The sequence below is a fragment of the Chrysemys picta genome, chromosome 9 (genome assembly GCF_011386835.1).
Source record: "Chrysemys picta bellii isolate R12L10 chromosome 9, ASM1138683v2, whole genome shotgun sequence".
Lineage (NCBI taxonomy): Eukaryota > Metazoa > Chordata > Testudines > Emydidae > Chrysemys > Chrysemys picta.
The window spans coordinates 64,255,794-64,269,153 of NC_088799.1; the positions used below are offsets into that span (position 1 = coordinate 64,255,794).

The following is a 13,360-nucleotide window of genomic DNA, read 5'->3' on the forward strand; positions in this document are numbered from 1 at the left end:
TTCGGTGGCGGGTCCCGGAGCAGAAGGACCCCCCGCCACCGAACTGCCGCCGAAGACCCGGCGTGGAAGAAGCTCCGGGGGCCCGGGCCCCGTGAGTTTTCCGGGGCTCCTGGAGCGAGTGAAGGACCCCGCTCCAGGGTCCCCAGAAAACTCTCGTGGGGGCCCCTGCGGGGCCCAGGGCCTGGGGCAAATTGCCCCACTTGCCCCCCCTCTGGGCAGCCCTAGTCCCAAAGAGTTTAAAGTCTAATTTAATTCAAGGTACATTAGTGAGTGTAAACAGCAGGGGAAATGGAAATAGATGGTCAATTCTTCCCAATGCCAGAGAATCTAAGAGTGAAATTTGGGCACTGGAGGGCAAAAACCAGTTATATCAAAGCTGGCTGCTAGGAAGTGGTTGGGCAACAAAAGGAGGGGTGCAGGAGAAAACGAGGAAACCACATATATCTGGTTGGAGAACTTTCCAGGAGGTTTGTGGATGGATAAGGGGGCTTAGTGGAGTTGGATCACTTGCAGGAAGGGTAAATCAGGCATCAGCGGTTGAGGATTGTTGAATTGAGGGGCTATGATTTAGTTAGTACAATTCTCCTCAGTGCTTGAAAAGCTAAATGGAAAATGTCCAAGAAAAAGCTTCCAAGCCATTAAATCATAAACGGCTATCACATCCTGTAAACAGTAACGACATTAGAGAGGGGAACATCTGCTTAGAAAGAGCTTGTGAGAGTAGCAAACACACTGTATGTGGAGGAGAGATAGGAGGGCGGAAAGGAGAAGGTCAAAAGGAGGCAGCTAATAGCATAACAGGCAGTAGATACTGGAAGCTGGAGTGGATAACATCCAAGGGCCTTTCCTGCACCAATAGTGATGATACTCAGCCATTCACTGTGAAGTTTGTTTTTTAAAATTAAGTTAGAAGTAAATGTCATGTGCCTGATTCATCAATGCCACGTAGCTAAGTCAGGGTACGTTTACAAAGCCCACAGCAGCAAGGCTCAGAGCCTGGGTTGACAGATTTGAGCAACAAATGGCAGCTCGGACTGGAGCCCACCTTCCTCCATAGGCTTGAGAGTCAGAGCTTCTGCCTGAGCCACAATGTCTGGGCAGCTATTTTCTGTCAACCCGGGCTCTGAGACTTGCTGCTGCTTGCTGGGTAGACGTACCTCAGTGGCCACTATAAAGGGACTGTTCTAGGTTCATGCCTATTTCTCCATCCATTACTGTTTTCTGCTCCACACACACCCAGACTAATCAGCGCCCCCCCCTCCCGCAACCTTCTAAAATAGCCTCTCTCTAGGGGCATGTTTTACACCCCTTTGAAGTCAATGACAGAAAAATCATATAGCCATTATATAAATCCATGGTACACCCACATCTTGAATACTCCGTGCAGATGTGATTGCCCCATCTCAAAAAAGATATATTGGATTTGGAAAAGGTTTAGAAAAGGGCAACAAAAATTATTAGCGGTATGGAATGGCTTCCGTATGGGGAGAGATTAATAAGACTGGGACTTTTCAGCTTGTAAAAGACAACTAAGGGGGGGATATGATTTGAAGTCTATAATCATGACCGGTGTGGAGAAAGTAAAGAAGGTAGTGTTATTTACTCCTTCTCATAACACAAGAATTAGGGGTCATCAAATGAAATTAATAGACAGCAGGCATAAAACAAAAGAAAGTATTTATTCACACAACACATAGTCAGTCTGTGGAACTCCTTGCCAGAGGATGTTGTGAAGCCCAAGACTATAACACGGTTCAAAAAAGAATTAGGTAAATTCTTGGAATTTCTAGGTCCATCAATGGCTATTAGCCAGGATGGTCAGGGATGGTGTCCCTAGCCTCTGTTTGCCAGAAGCTGGGAATGAGTGACGGGATTGATCACTTGATGATTACCTGTTCTGTTCATTCCCTCTGGGGCACCTGGCATTGGCCGCTGTCAGAAGACAGGACACTGGGCTAGATGGACCTTCAGTATGGCCGTTCTTATGTTCAGTGGGACTCTCTTCATTGACTTCAATGGGATTTGAATGAGGCTCAAAGTTAGGAGGTTTTGTGTGTGACACTGTAAGTTACTAATATCAGTGAATAGACATTTCTGCCTTGTCATTTACTGTAACATAGAAGATCATTTAATTCCCAATTCTGGCAATTCCTTCTCTCTTGTGCAGGGCCTGCCTTTCTTCACTATAGTGAAGGAAAGACTTTCACCAGCAGGTGTATTCCTGGAAAACCTACTGGACAGGGGTTGTGATTGCTGGTAATAGAGGGAGGGGCAAAAGGAGAAGGGGGTGTCGATAGGATAAAAGGATGGGGGAAATCTGAAAACAGCCTTCTAGATTAGATTTCAGAGTAGCAGCCGTGTTAGTCTGTATCCGCAAAAAGAAGAACAGGAGGACTTGTGGCACCTTAGAGACTAACAAATTTATTAGAGCATAAGCTTTCGTGGACTATAGCCCACTCCGAAGAAGTGGGCTATAGTCCACGAAAGCTTATGCTCTAATAAATTTGTTAGTCTCTAAGGTGCCACAAGTCCTCCTGTTCTTCTTTTTTCTAGATTAGAGACCTTCAGTGGCACGATAAGATTGCCAGTGATTGACAGAAACTGATTATGCAACCAGACCAGCTTAAAGACCTCGCTGGAAATCAATCCAAGTGTCCCTCAGTCTGTAAGGGGGCCATGTCATTTTGGGATTTGCCATGATGATGAGGATGAATTAACAAAAAATAAATCCCTGAGGAGAAATTCTAGCAGCAGGTGGTTTATATTGCTTCATATTTAGGTTTCAGATAATCACAGATGATTACTAAAGAAGTTAAAGCCTGAAGTTCAAGGTCACAGGGGATTAAAAAGCAGGTGCCAGGCATATAAACGAAAGGGTATTTCCAGGTTAGACTCCACCTGCCAGACACATGTATATCTCTCTGCATAAGACTATCTATTGTAGTACTAAAATTTTGTTGAGCAGATGAATACAATTTCTAAATGCACCTGTTGCAGCCTTAAATCCAGTTTCAAGCTGAATTTCTCCTTCAGGTAATGGGGGAAACACAGTCATCTATTTACTAAGTGCCTGATTCAAAGTTCATGAATGGGAATTGTTCCCTTGGCTGCAGTGTGCCCCTAAAAACAACATTTAAAAATGGAATTTCAGTAGTGGGCAGGCCTGAAGTTCTCGTGTTGGGGCAGGTATGTGGATTTAAGTTTCTAATAATTCTTAGCACATATGTAGGGCTAGAGTCAAGGACTATTACACTGGCCCATCTGGAGGGGAAGGTGTAGAGTTATGCTGCTTTGGGACACAAACACTCTCAGTGTGGAAGGGAACCCACATACACTCTGCCCCCACTCCATAGCACCCTGTTCATCCATCCCGCCTCACAGATAGGTGCACTGGGGAATAAGGCCATGGTCATGCTTCTCCCCATCCTTTTTGGTGTCATTTCTGCTTTTTGGGTGGTAGGAGAAGAGAGAGCAATTCTTGTGTTTTCCAACACAGGAATCCCTGTGGAGGGGACTGGGGCAGATACAGGAATGGCACGAAGGATGTGGGAGGTTTTACCAACACTACTGATTCTCACAACAGTTTTGAGTTAGGTAGGGAAATTATCCCTTGATTTCATCTTTGTCTCAGTGACTTAACTCGGGGAGGGGGGTCAGTTTTAGTTGGAATTATATCCCAGGGGTTCCTGGCCTCTAATCCAGTGCTAAGACCTGTGCTTTGGGGACAATTACTAATTATTGCTGCGGCAAAACAAAATTTCCCCAGAAGGTCATCAGATCCCCAGGAGCTCCACAATTCCTCTCCTCCCCTTTCTCCAACATCCTTCACAGCCCCGAATGTCCAATGTTGCGTTAAGACACTCCTCAATAGAGGAAAGCTATACACAGCTTCTACCACAGCCTTTCCTTGGGTCAGCCCTAGAACAAGTACGACCTTAGCTCTGGCCGTGCCTGATGCTAAATGTGCAGACTTCGCATTCTCCTATGGAACTGCAGGTCACTTGCAGTGATTGCATTGATCCCATCATTACCGTGTGTGTTGCTGATTTTTACTGTATGTTTCCACAGGGTCCTGCTGGCATTGTACCAAAATGTTACCAGCTAGTGCAGGCCTCCTCGGCAGGATGAATTACAGAATTTTGAGCCAGTGCCTGAGTATGTATAAATTCCTTCCAGTACCAAAACATATCTAAGAACAGTATTAGTTGGACACTGAAATGTGTGTCAATCTCTGTTTTAAGCCCTTTTTGCGCATTGTATTCTGGAGCAGCCAGGATCTGTCTGACCACTTGTGTAATCTAGATCAGCCTCAGGGCTGCTCCAATTTATGCTCTGCTTCCCATGGCCCACAAGGCATTAGCAAGCTAAAAAATAGCAGTAGTGCAGGGCAGTTTGCCCATGGTCCTTTTCAATCCCAACTGTAGTAGCGTCGATGTGGTGGCACAGGCTTCAGCATCTACTAGCAACATGAGTATATACCTCAGCTTCTACTCAGGCAGCTAATCTGTGCCCCCATGTCTTCACTACCATTGTTACCCATGTTTGCTAGATTAAAGCTAGCACTGGTATTTGTAGATTCCATGGCCAGAAGGGACCATTGTGATCATCTAGTCTGACCTTCTATATAACACAGGCCAAAGAACTGCCCCAAAATAATTCCTAGAGCAGAGCTTTGAGAAAAACATCATCCAGTTTTGATTTAAAAATTGCTACTGGTGGAGAATCTACCACAACCATTGGTTGGTACATTGTTCCAACAGTTAAATTATCTCACGTTTAAAAAATTATACTGTATTTCCAATCTGAATTTGTCTAGCTTCAACTTCCAGCCATTGGATTATGTTAAACCGTTCTCTGCTAGATTGAAGAACCTATTATCAAATATTTTTCCCATGTAGCTGCTTATAGATATGATCAAGTCCCTCCCTTAACCTCCTCTATAAGCAAATTATATTGAGCAACTTGAGCCTATCACTATGAGGCATGATTTCTAATGCCTATCTGTGCTACAATCACACCCTCATATTGCAATGCAGACATACCCAGAGCCCTCACTCCAGCTCTACATTGGCTGTGGAGATCCTCTACATGAAGAGTATCCTCAGGGACTCATTTCCACCCCATTTAAGGCCACCTTACACTACCAGAACAGCACAAATTAGCCTACGTGTGAGTAGGAATCAGAATATGCTGGTGCAGCCTCTGTTCGCATTACATTCTCTGCACTAGCTCGAGCCCAGCCTTTGGCACTCAACTCTGTTTTACTGAGTGATAACAATGACGAGACTTACCTGGGTATGAAGAACATAAGAATGGCCACACTGGGTCAGACCAATGATCCATCTAGCCCAGTATCCTGTCTTCTGACAGTGGCTAATGCACCACTGGAATTGTAGGTGAATAATTACCACCACTTGCTTTGGGACCCCACATTTTGGCTCTCTCGGGGTACATTTTGACCCAAGACCAGCCCCAAGTGCCCACGAAAAGTGCTGGGTGGAGAGTACTTGAGAGAGAAGTGCTCAGTTTGTTCAGTGAGGGCCTTATTCACTAGTGCTCTCTGGCCTGAAAACTGGCCACAAAGCAGCTGACCAGCTGAGTCCTCTCCCCACTATCCATTCTGGTAAGGGGCCTGCCTGCCAGGCGCAGAGGTAGCTTTATTAACTGTCCACTGCCTTTAGTGGAGCTCCCAGAAGAATGATTGAGAGGAGGTGTGGCTGCAGCATCCCTATGCCTTGTCTAGTCCCAGCTTGTAGCCAGGCCAATGGCAGACAGGGCACAAGTTAGGGTATCCCTCAGAGCTGCTCTAAGCTACCCGGAGAGTTAAACTGGTCCCTCGAAACGAGGCCTACAATAAGCACAGGATGGGGAACAACAGCAATGAAAACATTCTACGTTAGCCCTTGCCAACATGCCCCAACCCTGTCAGGATGCACCACTTCTGTGCCTGTTCCATTCTTGGCCACCGTTCTGAGGCTGCCAGCCTCTGAGATGAGGTGGCTAAGTGGTAAAGACAATGGACCGCTAAACCCCTGTTCTCTGCATGTATGAGGCTGAATCTTCCACTTTACCACTGGAACAACTTACCAAGGGCTGCGGGATATTCGCCAGGACTGGCAATTTTCAAATCAAGATTGGGTGTCTTTTTCTAAAAATAGATGCTCTAGTTCAACCAGGAATCATTTCAGGAAAGTCCTAGGCCCTGTGCTATACCCCAGGTCAGCCGAGATGATCAGTGATCCCTTCTGGCCAAACAAGAGTGCCAGTTGCAGTTCAGATACAGGTTCAGATTTCAACTCCCTCCCCTGCCCACATCACCAGAATCCAGGGATGTCTGAATTTGGGATTCTGGCTCACACCTCTCTATTGATACATCTACACTTACGGTGGTGTGTAGAGTACATTCACTGCACACACCCCTAGTACAGCTATAAATAACTTTGTAGATGGTTAGGCACTGCTTAGGCAAACAGAGAAGAGACCTGGTGAGTAGGTACCCTACATGTTTCTGTATACCCAAGCTGTGCCTCCCCCATCTATGCTGCAATGTCCCCATGTGCTCACCGCCAGAGCCTTTCACCCACTGCAGTGAGCTGCCAGAACCTTTCCCTGGTGCCTCCTCTCTGCCAGAGTCTTTCACGGGCACATGTAGCTATACACCGCAGCGTGAATGTAGCCTGCTTTTCACTGTGGCATGTAGCTACACATACCCTACACGCCACCAACATAGATGAGGCCTAATTGTGATCCAGCCACCTGTCCAGTAGGAAATGGACAGAGAGCACCAACTGCTTAAACATATGCCACCCAACCACCATCAGAAAGGTTAATGTTTCATCACAGCCTTTCTGGTCCGGATTCACATTAACGTCCCTGAGGAACAGGTCCCCATTACCATTCCCCTGTCCTAGATCCCCAAATGAACATTGTTTCATAGATCTGGGATAAATACAGCATAAGACTAATTAGCCTGGCTCTTCCTGTCTTCCCTTTCTCTCTAGTGCTGCTACTGGTTTTCCACTGGTCTCCAAAAATAGCAGAAGCCCAAGAACATAGAACCGTTGGTACGGGCTCTTCAGTGCTGTTGACTGCATTGCCCATCAATGACCAAACAGTCATAAAACATATACTGTGGGAATGCATAAGTAGTGCCCAAACTCCCAGTATTGTGGATTACTATGGAACTGGAACAGAACCTATTATCTCTAATTCCTATAAAGACAGAATCATTTTCTATTCATCCAATGGCTCCCTCTTGTTGAAAAACGTACAAGAGACAGACAGCGGGACCTACAGAGCTACCGTCAATTTGAACAAAATTGAAGCCAGGCAAACTACACTGCTAGTCTTAGGTAAGTGAAAGAGCAGAAGTATTTATAAAACAGCTGGCAGCACAGAAAAATTTTTACTGAATAGATCACACTAATATGAACAGAGGCTCTGCGGGTGCATGTTTCAAGGAAGCAGCTGCACAACCTGTTCACCACATGAAACAGCCTTGCAGTCATTTATAAAACATTTACCCCTGTAAGATTGGACAAGGATCTGTTACGCTTGACAAGGGGATGACACTTCTAAAAAATGAAAAATAAGCTGGATAATATCAGAGGGAAAAAGTTTTAGTCAATTCTGACTTTGCAGGGAAAATGCCAACTCTCATATCACTACCATTATTTTCTTGGAGGTCTCGCATCAAAGTCACCCTAACTTGATCCTGACTAACTTATTAAAGCAGAACCCAAGATGGTGTGGCTGAAGAACAGAGAGACTCTGGTTCTAGCCACACTACACGTGTACATTTTTACCCAAGCAAGAAATCCCAATTTTGATTTCACTGAGTTGTATATTAAGGTTCTGCACCATATAGTCATAATGTCCTTTAACCTTGTATATGGCACTGAAAAATAGTCTTCCAAAAGTGGTGGAGACTCCATCTCTGGTAAACTATATAACTAGACTGGAGAACGTACTGAAATATATTGCAGGGAATATCCCTACACAGCACCCTAAGAATTGACAGACTAGGTTGTTTATGATTCTATCAGGACCATATCATTTGAGAACAAGACATTTCTAAGTGGGTTAGAGCAAAGGAGTAAGGAGACAAACACAAATTAATAAGGTTGAAAGACAATGGTGTTAAAAAAAACCTCCCTCAAGACTCAGTATCTCAGAACTCTTGTACTGAGGATTACCTAGGCTATGAAAGTTTAGACGTGAGCTGATAGAGTTTGGCTTTTGATGTCTACTGAGCTATTAATCAAGCCTACATCACTGGATGTTAGATGTATTCCTAAAACTTGTGAAATCATCGTCTATCATATAGATAAGCAGATTTAATTGTTTGATTTAGATGCCTAACTTTAGATACCCGAGTTTGTACATTTCAACCAGGACTTTTAAATGTGTATATAATCTCACTTCCTCCCCCTCCCCCACCCCCCAGAGCCTATGTCCAAAGCTCAGATCCAGATAAATTCTACTGTAGCTGGTTCATCCATTGAATTATCCTGCAAGGTGCTGGTTGGCAAAGTGCAAGCTATTGACTGGAAGAAAGATGGGAAGCCCCTACCCAGGAACAGATGTTACCAGGTCTCTGAAAACTTCAGTCTTTTGTACATACCAGAAGTGCAGAAATCAGATTGTGGATCCTTTTCCTGCAATGCCAGCAATGATATAAGCTGGCAGGAAACCTCAGTGAATTTGACCATTGAAGGTAAGTGTTGTATTAGCATCTTCGACTGCAAACACTTGTCATGGCTAGTGCCAAACCTGATGCTTAGCAGTGCCACATGTTACCTTCTTCAGGTTGCAGATTAGATTAAGGATGAAATGGCAATGCTAATCTTGCATATTCTTCTTCCCTTTTCACAGTTCCTAGGATTAATTCTATTAAGCATCCATGCAAATAACACAACCTTAGAAAGTAAAATTGCATAGAGTGATGTTAGAAGATCCTCTTCGGATAACATTACAAGTCTTTTGCTATGTTGTAGCAACACTGCTTATAGAAGGCCTGACTCACTGCTGCAGGATGCCAGTTTTGAAACAGCATGTAACTCCTCTGAAATCAATGAGTTACCCCAGCACAAAACTAGAGCAATGCAATGGTGAATCAGGCCCAGCGAAACATACATGTTGATGCTTCCTGACTTATGCAAGGGCTCATACAGACAGTCCCAGGAAGGATGAAAGTCTGATCCATGTAACTGATTTAATCTTCACACCTATTGTGGAACCCTGTAGTTAGCATCTTTAAAAGCTTCCAACATTTGCATGAGACATCTGACTCGATTTTCTACAATACCTCGTACTGTTTTCCAAAGTGTTACATATATTTAAAACTTATGGTAGAAATTGACAAGTTTGGGTACCCAAAGTGAGGTATCTAGGCTTAGGCCTGGTCTACACTAGGAGTTTATCTTGAATTTAGCAGCATTAAACCAAATTAACCCTGCACCCGTCCACACAACGAAGCCCTTTACTTCAATATAAAGGGCTCTTAATATCGATATCTGTATATATCCTCCCCGACGAGGGGAGTAGTGCTGAAATCGGTATTGCCATTTCGGATTAGGGTTAGCGTGGCCGCAATTCGACAGTATTGGCCTCCGGGAGCTATCCCACAGTGCACCATTGTGACCTCTCTGGACAACAATCTGAACTTGGATGCACTGGCCAGGTAGACAGGAAAAGCCCCGCGAACTTTTGAATTACATTTCCTGTTTGCCCAGCGTGCAGAGCACAGGTGACCATGCAGAGCTCATCAGCACAGGTAACCATGCAGTCCGAGAATTGAAAAACAGCACCAGCATGGACCGTACGGGAAGTACTGGATCTGATTACTATATGGGGAGAGGATTCAGTGCTAGCAGAACTACGTTCCAAAAGACGAAATGCCAAAACATTTGAAAAAATCTCCAAGGGCATGATGGAGAGAGGCCACAATAGGGACTCATTACAGTGCCACAAGAAAGTTAAGGAGCTCAGACAAGCCTATCAAAAAACAAAGGAGGCAAATGATCGCTCCGGTCAGAGCCACAGATATGCCGCTTCTACGCTGAGCTGCATGCAATTCTAGGGGGGGCCGCCACCACTACCCCACCTCTGACCGTGGATTCTGAGGCGGGCATAATCTCAGCCATGCCTGAGGATTCTGCGGATGGGGAAGAAGAGGAGGAGGAGGATGACGACAAGCTTACGGAGAGCACATAGCACTCCATTCTTCCCAACAGCCAGGATCTTTTTCTCAGCCTGACTGAAGCACCCTCCCAACCCCCAGACAATGAGGCCATGGATGGGACCTCCGGTGAGTGTAGCTTTTGAAAATATAAAACATGGTTTAAAAGCAAGCGTTTTTTAATGATTAATTTGCCCTGAGGACTTGGGATGCATTCGCGGCCAGTACAGCTACTGGAAAAGTTTGTTAATGTGTCTGGGTATGGAGCGGAAATCCTCCAGGGACATCTCCAAAAGCCTTTCCACAAGGTTTCTTGGCAATGCAGCCTTATTCCGTCCTCCATGGTAGGACACTTGACTACGCCATGCTAGCAGCAAGTAATCTGGTATCCTTGCATGACAAAGCCTGGCAGCATATGGTCCCGGTGTTTGCTGGCATTCAAGCAACATCCGTTCTTTATCTCGCTGTGTTATCCTCAGGAGAGTGATATCGTTCATGGTAACCTGGTTGAAATACGGGAATTTAATTAAGGGGACAGAGGTGGCCATTCCTACTGGGCTGTTTGCCTGTGGCTGAAAAGAAATCCTTCCCTGCAGTTAGCCAAGCGCGGGAGGTGGGGGGGGGAGCGGGGATCTTCCCTGATACCAGCCACGCAGTGGGGGGAGGGATAAAGCGATCATCCCAGAGAATTGGATGGGGGGGTTAGTTTGGTTTCTGCAGGGATCTTCCCTGATACCAGCCACGTGGGGGTTGGGGGGGGAGGGATAAAGCGATCATCTCAGAGAATTGGATGGGGGGGCACTTAGTTTGGTTTCTGCTGCTGCACGTTAACAGGAAAACCACAGCACTCAATGGGCTTTGCTTGGTATGTGGGAAAGGAGGGCGCTGCTTGTATGAAAGCTGCAGAAGCCGAAAGACAATGGCTTACCATGACCGCATGCAAGCCGAATTCTGTTGCCCGGACCTGCGTCTGTGTTCTCTAACACCAAAGCCACAGGCACTCAATATTAAGATGCAAAATGCGACCTTGTACCAAAATCATGTGTGCTAGGTAAAGTGAATAGTGTTATTCACAGTGAAAGAGTATAAGCATTGTTCTGTAAAATTTATCTTTTTAAATACTTCTCTACCTTTTTTCCCTCCCTCCCGCAGCCTCAAATTTTTCAAGCCTCTCTCCTCCGTCCCGAAGGCTATCTCAGATAAGGCATCGAAAAAAGAGGACGTGAGACGAAATGTTCTCAGAAATCATGGAATGCCCCCGCAATGAAAGAGCTCATTTGAATGAGTGGAAAGACACGGTAGCAAAGTACAGGAAAGATGCCAGTGAACGTGAGGCCATGAGCGATGCTAGAGATGAGAGGTGGCAGGCTGCAACGCTGGGGCTGCTGCGTGATCAAACGGACATGCTCCGGCGTCTGGTGGAGCTTCAGGAACGGCAGCAGGAGCAGAGTGTCGCTGCAGCCGCTGTATAACCTCCCTCCCCCGTCACCATGTTCCATAGCCGCCTCACCCAGACGTGTAAGAACGCGGGGGGGAGGGGAGGCTCCGTGCACCTTCCCACTCCACCCCAGTGGACAGCCCAACCAAAAGGCTGTCATTACTTTGAACTTTTTAGTGGCCTTTTCCTTCCCTCCTATCCTTCTCCCAAACCCCACCCAGGCTACCTTGTCAGTTCTCTCCCTCTTTTTATAATCAATTAATAAAGAATGCATGATTTTTAAATGATAGTGACTTTATTTCCTTTGAAAGCAAGCTGGGATCGAAGCGGGAGGGTGGGTTGCTTACAGAGAACGAGTCAATCAAGGGGCTGGGTTTTCATCAAGGAGAAACAAACAGAATGTTCACACGGTAGCCTGGCCAGTCATGAAACTGGTTTTCAAAGCTTCTCTGATGCGCAGCACTTCCTGGTGTGCTCTTCTAATTGCCCTGGTGTCTGGCTGCGCATAATCAGCGGCCAGGCGATTTGCCTCAGCCTCCGACCCCACCATAAAGGTCTCCCCCTTACTCTCACAGAGATTGTGGAGCACACAGCAAGCAGCAATAACAATGGGAATATTGGTTTGGCTGAGGTCTCAGCGAGTCAGTAAAGTGTGCCAGCGACCTTTTAAACGTCCAAATGCACATTCTACCACCATTCTGCACTTGCTCAGCCTGTAGTTGAACAGCTCCTGACTACTGTTCAGGATGCCTGTGTATGGCTTCATGAGCCATGGCATTAAGGGGTAGGCTGGGTCCCCAAGGATAACTATAGGCATTTCAATATCCCCAAGTGTTATTTTCTGGTCTGGGAAGTAAGTCCCTTGCTGCAGCCATTTAAACAGAGTAGTATTCCTGAAGACGTGAGCGTCATGAACCCTTCCCAGCTATCCCACGTTGATGTTGGTGAAACGTCCCTTGTGATCCACCAGTGCTTGCAGCACCATTGAAAAGTACCCCTTGCAGTTTACGTACTGGCTGCCCTGGTGCTCCAGTGCCAAGATAGGGATATGGGTTCCATCTATCGCCCCACCACAGTTAGGGAATCCCATTGAAGCAAAGCCATCCGCTATGACCTGCACGTTTCCCAGAGTCACTACCATTGGTAGCAGCAGCTCAGTGATTGCTTTGGCTACTTGCATCAGAGCAGCCCCCACAGTAGATTTGCCCACTCCAAATTGATTCCCGACTGACCGGTAGCTGTCTGGCATTGCAAGCTTCCACAGGGCTATCGCCATTTGCTTCTCAACTGTGAAGGCTGCTCTCATCTTGGTATTCTGGCGCTTCAGGGCAGGGGAAAGCAAGTCACAAAGTTCCATGAAAGTGCCCTTACGCATGTGAAAGTTTCACAGCCACTGGGAATCGTCCCACACCTGCAACACTATGCAGTCCCACCAGTCTGTGCTTGTTTCCCGGGCCCAGAATCGGCGTTCCACGGCATGAACCTGCCCCATTAACAGCATGATCTCCAAAGCACCGGGGCCCGCGGTTTGATAGAATTCCATGTTCCATGTCCTCATCACTCTTGTCGCCGCGCTGCCGTAGCCTACTCCTCGTCACCTGGTTTTGCAGGTTCTGGTTCAGCATAAACTGCACGATAACGCGCAAAGTGTTTACAATGTTCATGACTGCTGTCTTGAGCTGAGCGGGCTCCATGCTTGGTATGGCGTCTGCACTGTTCACCCAGGAAAAAGGCGTGAAACG

At 46.2% G+C, this 13,360-nt stretch overlaps 1 protein-coding gene across 8 annotated transcripts in view; it reads left to right on the forward strand.

The window, feature by feature from the left end:
* LOC101941157 (uncharacterized) overlaps window positions 1-13,360 on the forward strand; it is a 43,185-nt gene that overhangs the window by 13,765 nt on the left and 16,060 nt on the right. For 6 of the 8 annotated variants that reach the window (XR_010590207.1, XR_010590210.1, XR_010590208.1 and 3 more), the window contains 3 exons: window positions 4,069-4,155; window positions 7,002-7,352; window positions 8,447-8,716. Coding sequence is in view for 1 of the 8 variants with exons in the window: in XM_065556421.1 (XP_065412493.1) it covers window positions 4,069-4,155; window positions 7,002-7,352; window positions 8,447-8,716 (708 nt within the window). In the remaining 7 variants the exon portion in view is untranslated. Of the gene's footprint in view, window positions 1-3,033; window positions 3,187-4,068; window positions 4,156-7,001; window positions 7,353-8,446; window positions 8,717-13,360 lie in introns of all 8 variants that reach the window. The other 2 variants (XR_010590212.1, XR_002889685.3) reach the window with 1 other exon arrangement.